At 39.9% G+C, this 14,129-nt stretch overlaps 1 protein-coding gene across 3 annotated transcripts; it reads right to left on the minus strand.

The window, feature by feature from the left end:
- Window positions 1-4,662: 4,662 nt before the first annotated feature.
- Window positions 4,663-8,348, minus strand: LOC147610729 (uncharacterized). Of its 3 annotated transcripts, none has more exons than XM_086785197.1 (5): window positions 8,216-8,344; window positions 7,738-7,866; window positions 7,417-7,537; window positions 6,464-7,113; window positions 4,663-6,335 (listed from the first exon to the last, which is right to left on the minus strand). In XM_086785197.1, exons 2-5 carry the CDS (start codon window positions 7,791-7,793, stop codon window positions 4,886-4,888), a joined length of 2,277 nt encoding a protein of 758 aa, XP_086641323.1. In that variant the 5' UTR covers window positions 7,794-7,866; window positions 8,216-8,344; the 3' UTR covers window positions 4,663-4,885. The 3 variants fall into 3 exon arrangements, with proteins under 3 accessions (XP_086641323.1, XP_086641324.1, XP_086641325.1); XM_086785198.1 differs by lacking the exon at window positions 8,216-8,344 and adding an exon at window positions 7,957-8,087; XM_086785199.1 differs by having other exon boundaries at window positions 7,738-8,348.
- Window positions 8,349-14,129: the final 5,781 nt, after the last annotated feature.

The raw sequence follows: 14,129 nt of genomic DNA on the forward strand, positions 1-14,129 counted from the left end.
GTCAGTGAAGATCCATGTTAACCAAAAGTGATTAACAAGAAGACATTCTAAGGCCGAATTAACTTGTAAGAAAGATGAGTTTGCAAGGTTTATATGAAAGTGTCTTGGAGTAAGCTTTTCATGCTATCATCATAAAGAGAAAGTGTAAGGACATACATGTGCGCTCTCTCTCTCTCTCTCTCTCTCTCTCTCTCTCTCTCTCTCTCAAACACACACATTCATGTCATTTTAGGTCAGTTTTCTCGCTTTTTTTTGGGACAATTTTCTCTGTTTTTTGAGCTCAAGATTTGCCCAACCATTTTGCAAATAATACCCCTAAACAAAAAATCTTCAGAGAAGATTGTTTAATCAAAAAGGCCCGTCTCACATCACACAAAATCAACATAATCAGGTAAAATGTGAATATTTGATTATCTTCATCACCATGGTTATGGGCATCAACAGCGGTACTTTCCATGAAGACTAGATTTCTTTCTCTTTTGGGCGATTTGTGGTGTAAGCCTTTGGTGGTGACGCGGTTCATGCATGGGCATCATCTCCAAGAAGCAGCACCACCACTACTAAGGCAACAAGCTTTTACACTGGCTATGCGACGTCGCATCCTGTACGTGGGCACTCCACGAGAGTATAAGTACTACACTGCCGCTAGTGTCCTCCTTAGCCGTCCACTTTGTGAATGCACACCCCTTGAACAAATTATAACTTGGTTCTCTTCTTGATTATCCAACTTTTTAAAGTTTTTTTTTTGAAAAAAATATACACACAAGAAAAGTTTTAAAAAACCCCAATTGTCACTTGCAAGCATGTTAACACCCGTTATAGCTTCCTTTAAACAACACACACTCCTCAGACACAGACACTACAAGTAGCAGTGTGAACACACACACACACACACTCATGGTTGGCAGATATCAACCGCCACATTACGCACATGCGCCTGTGTACATCCTTTTTTGAAAAAAGAAAAAAGAAAAAAGAAAAAAGAAAAAACTACTCCCTACATTGGAAGTGCTTTTTGAGGGGAAGGGCATGTTCCCCTAGTGTTATAGAGCTTTTGCATTTTCCCCCTCTCTTATTCGCACACAAAAGGCAAGTAACATTTGGAGAGAGCTTTTGCATTTCCCCCCCTCTCTTTTGCCTGCATATTCACTCTTTGCATATTAATTGATTTTTTTAAAGGTGCAAAGGCAAGTTTCTCTAAGGTTAACAAGGTTAGTAACGTTAGGTTTTCTAAGGTATTGCGTGTTGGTGCTTATCCGCATTTTTTCTAAGGTATTGCGTGGTTTGTCTCCCTTTCCCCCATTTCATCTCATTCTTTTGCATCCTATTACAGTCATTAGCAATTGCTTCTTCTTCTGCTTCTTATTCGATGAGAATAAAAAAGGCAAGAGAGAAAACAAAGCTGCAGTGTATTTTACATAAAGTGAAACAATTTAATTACAAGTGGAGCACTCTTGATTTCGAACTGTGAGAGTGAGTTTTTAGAAAAAACTAGAGGAAATAACCATCTTCCTCACTGAGGCCCACATATTTACATACTTTAGGAGACAGAGGCACAAAACTATGTCCTTCCACACAATAGATCTTTTGAAGTTTTCTGTTCTTTCCCACACGGAAAGAAATGATGTGTTGTAGTTCTACTGTGATTGTTCTGGCACATAATCATCAATGACAATCGAGTTGTTTCGAGTTACCAGGTCGTTGCTATTCACATGTTGGTCTTCTTCGGCATTGTCACTATCATCATCTTCATGTTGAGCTCGAGGTGCTGGATTCATTTGGTTGAAATATCTTTTGGCAGGTTCTTCGAAGAAGAATATTTCTTCGATATCAATACATTGGGTTAGGTGAGGGAGTTTCATTACTTTCCAAACAGCAACTAATCTTTGCTTGCTCATGCCCGAAACCTGTTTTGGGAATGATCCATGAAGCAGCCGGGTAGTACTTACCCGTACGCACCATCTTTAGAAGAGTGCTTTGCAATGAGGCTCCTAGTTTATTAGCTATGTAGTTGTCCATATATACATAGGCTCTCTCAAAACAAGTTTACAGGCGAGAGGCAAACCTTATTTTTTAAGTCGGCTTGGTCATACAAAGCATATAGTTGTATACCTTTGGTTATCTCTTCAGTCGAAATATTGTATGCGAGAAAAATTTAAAGTGTGGTTTGTGGAAGTCCTTCATACAATAGCCTATCATTCCTTCTAATGTGTGCATCTTAATCTGTTGAGGCCTCTGCACATCACCAGGCCACCTTTCGGCTTAAAGAGATCCCAACCCAAGTATCTCTTTATGGTTTTCCCTATCCTAATCAAGGATGGTGCCATTAAACTAGCTACCATTTGAAAGTGCAAGTGATTCGCCCCCTTTCTCTAATGCAAATAGGCCTTTAAAGCATTCCATTCTAATGAACTCTTCTAATGGCTCCCAAGAAGACAACTTAATATCTCCATTCCCAATACCTATAGTGACAGACACCTCAAATAGCCTTGTGTTTTTCTTAGTTGGGAATTTAGGTATTTTGTGAACTGATGGTTCGAAGTCTGTATATTTGTTGGTTGTTATTGGCTTTTTGCCTTTCTTATCCGAGTATGTCGATCCTCCAGTTTTGAAAAATAGTATATTCAAATACTATACACTATTATATGTAAAGGAGATGTGGGGGACCCTTGTTTATTGCTAATAAACAGAGCTGTGAACAACATAAAGAGAGTAGCATACATATGTATGCAAAAAAAAACGCTCCAGAGCGCATACACATGAAATGCATCAGAACAAAATGTTAGCGGAGCTGCAAATAACATAAAGAGTAGCATACATATGTATGCAAACAAAAACGCTCGAGAGCGCATACACATGAAATGCATCGAAACAAAATGCCAGCGGCCCTTATATATCAAGCGGACCATATACATTAAAAAAAACCAACGTAACATTTATTCACAAATGTAGAGCGCAACCGGTTTTTATAAGAAATTAACAAGAAGTATTATTAATTGACACATGCAAATGAGTGCATGCGAATGCTCCAAGCTTTTTTTCCTAATGAAAGAAATGGACATGTAATCATTTTCCTGCACGGTGAACAGAAACAAAGGTCAAAAGCAGAAATTACGTAGACGAAGCAACATTCAGAAACCAAGTTTTGAAATAAAATTTACAGACCGGAGGATCTTGCTATTTGCTTGATAGCATGGAGATTACGCACTGTGGAAGGGCCATCCGGTGGAGTGGTAATGCGGGGCGCCACAGCGACCTCTCAGGGCAGAGTACAGGCCGTAGGGCAATCAAAAATTTCAGCTGGTCGTGCTTGATTTTGCATGCATGGAGCAACTCCATCAGAACGACGAGAAGGGACACCAGAAGCAGTCATGGCTGTATCGAACATAGAGGGATGTCCTTCACGACAAGTAGAACTAGAAGGACGGCGATCAACACACATAAAATTTGTAATATCATTCATGGCTTTCCTTTTAGGAGCCATTTGACAGAAGACGACTACAGCAACTGTGATAGCAAAAAGTAATAACAGAAGATGTAGATACAGCCAAAAGACGAGCACAATGTTGATTAAATATGGAGAAGGACCATAACCTGCCAAAAGCAGTGTTGATCAAATAGGGAGAAGGACCATAACCTGCCAAAAGCAGGGACGACCAAAGGATGCCACGAACAACCTCCAGAACCTGGCCGGCATCAACAACGATGTGGAGACGATGCAAACGGCCACGAAGGAGCTCCAGAAGCAAGCGAAAGCATTCCATGCCCGCAACAATAGCATTCCATAAGATGCCAATGTAGAAGACTCGCTCATGCAAAACGAACAAAAAAGCATGCATGCAGAAGACGCGCTCATGCCTTACAACTAAAATTGTATGTCTGACACGTGTCCTCATTGAAAGAATAATAATAAATTAAATAGACCCCAAAAACCCGTTTGGGGTGCTTATACGCACACTTTACAATACGAGCACGTGGCTTTTATTCACATTTGATGTCATTCATACTCCACTACATTCTTCTCCTAATATACACTTCGTTCCTTGTATTCTCCTAATATACACTTCGTTCCTTGTATGCTAGTAGTACAATTGAGCATTCACAAACTATTCGCAAACTGCAAATCATCAACGATCACTTGTGACACGATTTTACTCAAAATTCTTCAATTCAATGTAGAAGATTTGTATGTTGAAAATGCCCATCTCTATGCACATGCTTGCTACAATTTTTACCACACAATGTCAACTAAAGAGATGTAATATATTATTTACAATTGTAAAATGGGCAACATAGGAATGGACCCAATCATCCCAAAGGCTTGTGCATCAACATTTGATCATTGCTTGAGGCACAACGCTTTGGTTCAAAAGAGCGCTTGTGTCCATCAACATTTGATCATTGATTGAGGCATAACTCGTTGCAACGTTGCCATCGATCGATGGCATAACTCGTTGCAACGTTGATGGGTAAGCTATGGTGCTATTGCAGGGTCAATGAACATGATTGGAAATAATGTGGCTCAATGGGCCATAGAAATGTTGATTACATTGATTAAGAGGCGAGAAGGCACCAATATTTGTATCATTAGTTGTTGATTACGTTGATTAAATGCGTATAGGCTTGAAGGTCGCACTCCTTGAGGAGTTGTGTCCGTTAATATTAAAACATAATTAGTCATTTTATTTATTTAAAAGTTTATTCGCACAATACATGGGTTTCCTCTGTTAATTATGATGTATCTAGTCCATCAGTATTGTCATAAGCATAATCAATTCTATAATGGTGACGAAAGTGCATGATGAAGCCATTACATATGCACAATATACATCAAACGATTAATGCCCTCGTGCCTGATGTGTTTGCCATAATGCTTGCTTCTTTCTCATTCAGTGTATAATGTGATGCCATTACCCAATTGCACCTCTCCTCTAGGTTGGACATGGATCATCTCCAAACTAGGCATCATGAAGTTGCTGGAAACAGAATTGCTCCTCCGAAGCTCTTCATGCCTCCCACATGCAGGATAGCCATGCTCAGAACTGGGGGAGGGAGGGAAATGAATGATTGGAGCATGGCTGTGAGCCTGAGACCTCCAAGGATCATGATGGTATTCATACGAAACGTGCCGCATTTCATCTCCATAGCAGTCTCTGTAAGGTTCTGCATCTGCTACTGTTGGTGTGGGAGGTCCAACAAATTGGTCCTCCGCATAAAGAATCTGTTCATCGTTCACATGCTGCCTTGCTACATGCAGAGCCGTTAGGATACCTCTGAGTCTCTCATTTTTTTCATCCGCTATGGAAAAAGTTGGATGCCTTGTTCTCATCACATTGAACCCCATTGGATCTCTACCTTGACCCGTGTATGCTTGGCATGGATGATGTGCATGCCCTCTTTCAAATTCTATGTTTCTGTAGTCAACAAAAGCTGTTCCTGCAGAAGTCATATTTTGATTCATATAGACCTCATTAGAGGCATCATATACAAGACCATCCATGAAAGGGAGGCTTGGAAGCATCTCCTTGGATCTAAGCCCACCTGACCTCTCTAAGCCTGATACTCTAGTTTGAAGCCAGCCTTCATGCCATTGTCTATGGACCTGCTCCACCTTACAACCGTTATCGCCTTTCCAAAATTCATCAGACCATGGGCTTTGAGCTTCAACAAGGTGTGGCCATTCTGCTCCTATGTAGTTGCTTTGATGACAATTACCAAACATAGGAGGGTGAGATGAGGTGGGTTGTGAGATGCTGTACTGCACCATCTCTGGATGACATACACACATGTCACGAGCAACCCCGTTGCCACCTTTGAAGGACACACACGATGATTGCCTTTTGTGTGGTGTTGTACATCTTGGAAGGGCATCAATTCCCATATAAATTGTGGAAGGGTGCTCTGTACTGACACTCTTGAAGGGGTGGAGAATTTTTCCCTGCAACTTGCCTCTAGGGACGATGGACAAATTCATATTTGACTTTCCTTTTATGTCAGCTTCTTTAGCCGGCTGCATTTGATTTACTGAGGGAACTTCAGTTTCAGCTAGCCGAATGACCTCAGCATTCGCCTCGCCTGCAAGCTTTACAAGCCCTTCCATGTGAATCAAGCTAGTTTGCCCATTTTTCAAGTGGTTAGGATCAGCTGTGTTGGCATCACATAAACCATGCAGCTCCAAGCCTCCATTCAGACTTGCCCCATTGCCCTCCAACATATTGACTACATGGTCAACCCAGCCTTGAAGCTGACGTTTCCATGGCTGTTCCTTAGGAAGAGCCTCCACCTCCTCTTCTATTTGATGCAGCATTGCTTTCAATTTCAATGCTATGGCTAGTCTGTACCACCACAGTTTTAGGAACAAGTGTTATGAAGTGCAGATCTCAAGAATAGTTTGTGGTGCTTGACAAAAACAACATAAAGGTTAAGGAACTCCATAAAAAGGAGCAAGAAACACTCCACACACCTGTATTCAGTAGTCTCCCCTGTTTGCAGTTCCTTCTCATAGTCAGCAGCGCACTCCTGGCCACTCTGATGTGTCTGAAGCACTGACGTACTGGTAACAGTGTGATAAACTCCATCCTGGCCATGTGCATTGCAGTCCTCAACTTGCTTGTGATGATGCCCCACAGAGTGCTCCTCATCAAGGTGTGCTTCAGTTTTACCTTTGCCAGCACCAGGGTCATCAGAGCCGTGTGCATTGCATGGTAAGGTATTTTGGTCTCCATCATGATTTTTTGCATAGTTCTTCACATCAAAGTGCATTTGGGTTTCACCTTTACCAGAGTCATCAGGGCCATTCGTTTCATGTTCAGTCATGCCCTTTGCTATGCTTTCATCTTTGCAGTCTGATGATCTCGATGGCATTTCTACATCAATGGTAGGGTGTGCTTTATTACAAACGTGCTTTTCAGAGTTCTCCAATTCTTTTTTGATACTACCTAGTCTTGACATCCCTGTTTCTGTTTTATCTTCTTTAATTTCTGCAGAGGCCAATTCAAGGTCATCTATGGCATGGCCTTTGGCTTTTAGCACTGTAAGGACCTCTCTCATAGCAGCCTCAGCTTTTTTCCTGTGTTCAATCTCCACGTTGAGGCAACCCTGCAACCCGGAAACCTGGAGGGACACCACAAATCACTGTATATTAAGCTAATGAAGCACTTCAAACAACATCGATCATGACTAATGATACTAAACTTGGCATGTCCTTATTAAATGTGATTAGATAGATTTCAGCAATCTGCTGAGCCTATTAAGGTGTGACTAAAAAACGTTTAAGGCAATTTGCTACCTTTTTAAAAAGTGATTAGCACGCCTCAGCAAGCTTTTTAAAAGCGATTAGCACAGCTCAGCAAACTTTGGGCTTGTTAAGTATGCCTTTTCTTCAGACTTTGAGCTTATGGAGGTGTTTGACCATACCTTTTCAGCAATCTGCTGTGCTTGCTGTCTTGCAGCTTTTGATGCTGCACGCTCAGACAGCAGCCGTGCTCTCAGAAACTCTATGGTCATGGCTGATGCATCATTTGCTAAAACTTGATTGCTGCCATGTAAAAAGTAAATGGGATGCCAATAAAGTCTTCATATGATTAGCAACATTATCATCATATATTTTTGTAAAATTAATCATGTAATTATGCTAAAACCCCAACTACATATATGTGATGACACAATAAATACTAAAAATCATCATGTAATGCAAACAAAAACAAAGTCAGCTTAACACGTCGTTATTAAACAGACCTTTCAGAAGCTTGAGCGGCTCCAGCTTCCGCCATAGCTTCACACTTGACTGTCATTTGACTCTGCTTTGTGCAGGGCAGCTTCACTCTTGCTTATCAGTCTGAGTTTACGAGTTTTGCTTTCTTCGAGCTTTTGAAGACAGCGAAACAAGGAGAAAGATTAAACACTAAAAAAAGCCACAAAGCTCGGAAAGAAAACTATTGATGACAGATTATGAACCAGATCATGAAACTTCAAGCGATTTTTCTTCTTTAGTCAAGATCTGAGACAAGTGTTTTTCCTCCAAGCAAGCTTTTCCATGATGTTTTGTCAACAAGCTGAGCACCATGGCTCTTAATTCAGTATTTTGACACTAAGCATGCTTATGTTGAGCCAATTCATCAAAATGCATGCAGCTCCTCTTCAGATAGAGAGAAAATGCGGATTTGTCCACTAATTCCTGAGAAAAATGAAGAGTCAGAGTATAATGCAGCATTACTGTGCATGCAACGACGAATATGGTGCTACATTACTGAGCTAATTTGTGAGGAGAACAAGAGAAGGGGTTTCTGTCTTTCCAGATAGCAAACCGTTTCCCGAAAAGAAGGCGAGTACCTTTGCCTTTTTGGGATGCTGTAGTTGAAACGGTAAATGATATTCATAAAAGTTAATTAATGATATTAATCCGGACTTTAGAGTCCAGAATTCACAAAATTGAAGAAAAGGCAGTTTGCCATGTTTTGATAAGAGCCCTTTCCTATGCCCCACCTTGTTCTCCATGTTTTCATTGGAGCTCCTTCCAGGCCCATCTTCCTGTGGACCTCCATGCTATATTCTTGAGAAAGGTTTGCATGTTTTCATAAGAGCCCTTTCATATGCCCCACCTTGGTCTCAATGTTTTCATGAGAGCTCCTTCCTATGCTCCACCTTATTCTGGACCTATGTGCTACATTATTGAGAAAGATTTGGGATTTGCTTAGTGTTGGCAACTTGTTGTTAGCCAACTCGAAGCAAATCCTATGTGTTACGCAACCACATAATTTGAATTAGGTTTTATCTTCTTAATTCTCTCCCCAATGTTCCCCCATCACAAATGGTTTCCCATTTTGGACTATGTGCAAATGGGCCCTATATAATGAGGGTAGCTTCACAAACCACCACCCCACCCCTATTTGGAGATCCACTCATGATTGCCATGCATTTGACATCTTTTGTGGTGAAAGGAGGGAAGGGTGGGCCATGCAACGTGGTTTAAGGCTTGTTGCACACAACCAAAATGCTTATAGCTTGCTTGTGTAACGAACCAAAGGGAATGGAAGCCATTAATTTTTTGATGCTTCCCCCTTTTACACATAAGAAAAGGCATGTCCCCCTCAATTCTAACTATGCCTCCACATTGGAGCCAACATCTCTTAGAAAAGTTTGATAAGGAAATCTCCAAATAGTCAATTTTTTTTTCCTAGTATCTGGTTGAGGAGTGTTTTTCATTTTGACAATCATGGCTATGTGGGGCATGATATTGATGTGGACGTCTTTTTGTTTTTAAAGGGGTGAGATTGCTTGAATTCCCACCTCTCCAATAAAAAGCATGAGTGTCCATGCTACGAGCGAGGTAGAATGTGCGGCATGTGCCCATCACTAAAAATATGATGGACACTGGCCATGCTTCTGGTTTTTCAAAAAAATGGTTCCTAGTTCAAAAAGCATGGCCATACTTATTTAATTCTAGCCCAATGTGAGACAAAAGTGGTTACCTTAGGAATTTATCAACACAAGTGAAGTAGTTCGAACCTTGCTATAATCTATCAAATGATCTACATTATTAGTTAGCATGTGAGAAGAAGTGGTTATGTTAGGATTTTACTAACACAAGTGAAGTTTGAACCTTGCTATAATTTATCGAATTTTCTAAAATATTAGTTAGCTCATTTGTGGGATCCACTACAAGGGGCTAGGACCATACAAATGGGATTATGTGTGACATAAAGCACACCGCTATATTTACCTGAAAATAAAAGGATGCTAGAAAATTGCATGCAGTGATATGGACGGCAGTAATACACTAGGGAAATTGCCATTGCTAAAGATCACGTTGGAGCACCATGATCGTGCTTTAGAGCTATGTTATCACACTTTTGTTAGGCAGAATTGTAGCCACTATCATGATATACATAGCGTAGTTGAAATTTTGTTTGCAGTTACTCATTCATAATCGATTTTCCACATCTTTCCAAATGTATTTAATCAATTTTCTATGTCTTTCCTAACATGTTTAATTGGGGCTATGCACCCACGATCGTTGTAATGCAATGCATAGCCATAACATACATTAGCTAGCTCAGTATTTAATTTTTATAGTCATATTAAATAAATTATAGTAATATTTTTAGGCATAGCATAATGCAATGCATAGCCATAACATACATTAGCTAGCTCAGTATTTAATTTTTAGCTAAATAAATTATAGTACTATTTTTAGGCATAACATGGCCATACATAACATAGCATAATACATGAAGTTTAGTCATCTTCATACAGAGCCATAGTTAGCTTCATACATAGTCGGGAGATTCATACTAGAAACAAGGTTATGTGGTGGTTAGCACTGAAATTTCAGCTTACAAATTTTCAAGTTCATCTTCTACAAGACCTATGGCTCCAAAAATATCTACTGCAATGTCTATCCCTTCCTCAAAAAACGTTGTTTTATCATTGTCATCATCTTCATCACCATCACCTCCATTTCTATCCACAGATTCATGATCATGATGTTGCTGATCTTGATTTCCATAATTGGTTCATTACAACACGTTGAGGGCATAACAACATTCTCTAGCAATGTTCCTACAACATTGAGGTAGTGGGGATGCCGGGGCTTTTTGTCATTGTTTAACAGTGACATCCATAGCCTCGGGTTCCCAAGCCCCAAACCCACCTTTCAAACTTTGTGAACAACATTGTAAACTTCATGAAAAGGGTGTTTAATTATCCTATCTTTGGGCACATCTCTAGTGAAGGATTAGGGGCTAGACCATCAAGGTTTAGCATGGGAGAAAATATGCAATCCATATTAGATTTATGCATATAAGGAAGGCCATGTGTGTATTGTGCAATCATCTCTAGACCCACATAAAAAAATAACACATAGACACATTCGTTTTGTTAGTACTAATAGTCTTTATTATATGATTTTATTTCTATAAACATCAAGCTCAGAATTACTAAAGTCAGATATATCATAGACTTTCTATCAATGTTAGACCATCCAAGCAAATATGCAATCCATAAGAGATTTATGGATATAAGGAAGGCCATGCGTGTATTGTGCAGTCATCTAGACCCACATAAAAAATTAACACATAGACACATTCCTTGTCAATACTAATAGTCCTCATTACAAGGCTTTATTTCTATCATCATCAAGCTCATAATTACTAAAGTCAAATATATCATAGTTAGAATAATCCTAGCTATGATTATCAATCATGACCATGTTTGATAATCACACTATGATTATTGATCACGCCATGAGACTACAAAATTACGCCCATGACCATCTAATCACGGTCATGATTCTTGATCATGGTGGTCATAACTTCGTGAAAGGTGGATAGGCTGATTCTACAAACTATTGGTATCATTCTTGGTTGGCTACTCAAACACATCATAAAGTCAAGGTCCTTCTATTTCTTGCATAATCATGGTTGGGCCTGGTAACAAAAAAACTGCTAGTTGTGAGTCCAATTGTAGAAGGTAAATTTCTTATAGAATCCTTTATGTCAGAATATCTCAAGATGACTTGCTCAAAAGGCTCTATCAGAGCTTATCATGTTGCATTTGAAGTGCTTGCCTGCTACTCATTTACATGCACTTAAGCTCAAGAAGAGTAGTAGGAGATGTTGCCGCTCTTCCAATTTTTGTCACTCTTAATCACTCAAATTAAGCATTAATCACTATCATTAGTGCATTATTAGCAAAAAATAGACTAATTAAGGTTCAAAATAGGGTGTAAATATACAATGGGAAGCCCTCTTTGCATCCAAGTCCATCTCATCCATTTTCATTGCTCAATTTGAGTGTTTTTCACTGCATTCAGTTCAATTTTAATACATAGTTTGCATCCAAGTCTATCTCATCCATTTTCATTGCTCAATTTGAGTGTTTTTCATTGCATTCAGTTCAATTTAATACATAGTTTGCATCTAAATCATTCGTATTAGCTTGAAATCAATCATTACACGAAAAATCAGAGCTTAATCTTGTAAGAGAGTACAGTTCAATTGCTATAGAGACTTGTCACAAGCTCATGGTAAGACCCTCTCGTAAGGCAGTAAACATTGGGAAGTTCATTAGGGATATCTTGAGGATATCAAGCTTCTCATGAAGCATAATTTGATTGCAAAAAACATTCTCCTAAGCATGCCAAAAGCACATATGCATGAAGTGACCACATGTATGGCACTCACACTGAAAGCATATGCAATGGAGCACAAATTGCACTTAAGGAAGAAGAATCAAAGCACCAAGCACAAAAGTGGCAACAAGAAGAACGAGGTCCACATTAAAGAACCTGTCAAAGAGCCAAGAGTCAAGCCCAAGAGCAAAGACCAAGATCCAAGAAGCATTTAACAATGTGAAGAAGGACACGACATCGACATGAAGAATGAAAGAAGCAATAAGAGATCTTCATTAAGCAAAACCAAGGAGATCTCGAGCCAACAACAACACTAAAGGAGCTACCAACCACTACCCAACCTAAATCATATGTTATAAAAGTCACCAAATGAGTAGGCGAATTGATATGTTTTGAGAACACTCAACTTGCAAAGAGTAGCCAAAGTAGCACTATGGGAGAGTGAAAACTGTTATGGAAATGAGAATTGTGGAATTAATTATGGAATTATTTGATATTTTATACGATATTTATGGTATGCTCATTTGCCACCTGGTCGTGACTGGCTATGTGCGAGAGCATGGAGCAGTGGTCGCATTGTGTTGGTGGGTGGATAAGCAAGATTTAATGTGCCTTGTGTTTTTGGTGAGCAGATCAGTGCACGGAGTAGCGTGGGTGCGATGGATTTTGGCGGGTGTGCAATCGTTGTACTTTGATGTGCAACAATGGTCACCCGCCCATAGTTTCATTTAATTGCTATAATTTTAATGTAAAGAGACTAGCTTGGGGACCAAGTTATTTTTTTGATATTAATGGCCCAAAGTGGAATGTATCAAGCTATATTTGTGAGCACTTGCTTTTTGCTAATACATAAATACATGCATAAGGAAGCGTGCTCACTCATGCATGGGGGGGGGGGGGAAGGGGGAGATTGAACGCACTCTCTTTGTAGTGCATAGTTGCTATATTTATCTTCTTCTTGTTTATTTGAAAGCTTAAAGCTATGGTTATGGAACATTATTGATAGCATTGGTATCAAAGCTCATATTCTATTGGTTATCTTGTCACATCGTACAAAGCCTCCTCATGCCCATGATGGAGCGGTCTCTTTTCCTACCCTTAAATACAAGCTATTAACCAGTGGTTTTTTTTCTCTCTTCCTTGAAATTTGTGGAAGCCTTTTATTTCATCTATACCTTTTACCGTGTACCATAGAATTGGGTGCAGTACGGATGGCCAAGGATAACGGCGTATGGAAGGGCGCCATCTATAACACTAAAAAGTGAGCGATCAACGGCCCTCGCAGCCACCATGACGGCGCGAACTGCGAGCATCGTCACACAACTCCAACCACTATAACAAGGTGGGAAACATCCACGGGTGCACAAGGGCTAGCATAACAGCGCCACCGCTACAGCATAGCAAGTATCACAATTGCTCAGCCCACAATCAAAACTACGGCCATAGCCGTGTTCAAGGGCTCTTCCTCAATCATCCAAGTATCCATCCTCCCTGGTTTCTGGCTATGTAGAGCAAAAACTACTCTCCAAATCCGCTTTCCATCTTCGGTGGTTTTACTCCCGCGGCCTACTTGCCAACATCAGTATACATGGATGGGGTCATGCTGTCGTGAAGCTTCCTAAACCACCCTCCATCTGGCGATTGGCGACAATCGAGCATCCTCTCAATATCAATGGTGGCTGAGCATTTACCTCTACTACAGAAGGTCGTCACTTTCTTTTTTTTCACAGGGTTTTGATAATCTTATTTCACAAGCCTAATAAAGCCTTTGAATCACCCTTTCAATTGAAGCTTTTGATTGAAAGCATGCCTTTTTATTTTAAGCTTCCCAAACCTCTTATTTTAAGCTTCCCAATTCTGTATTCCTAGCCATTTTTTTCCCAAGCCTTTTGATTTTCAAACTCGGATTAAAGCCTATCATACGGCTTTTACATTAAGCCTTCCAACACTTTTTATTTTGGTCTGTTTGACAAACTTAATTCATCGATGCTCGGGTAAC

This window comes from Cibotium barometz, chromosome 48 (genome assembly GCF_041138505.1).
Source record: "Cibotium barometz isolate CiBa-2024 chromosome 48, ASM4113850v1, whole genome shotgun sequence".
Taxonomy (NCBI): Eukaryota; Viridiplantae; Streptophyta; class Polypodiopsida; order Cyatheales; family Cibotiaceae; genus Cibotium; species Cibotium barometz.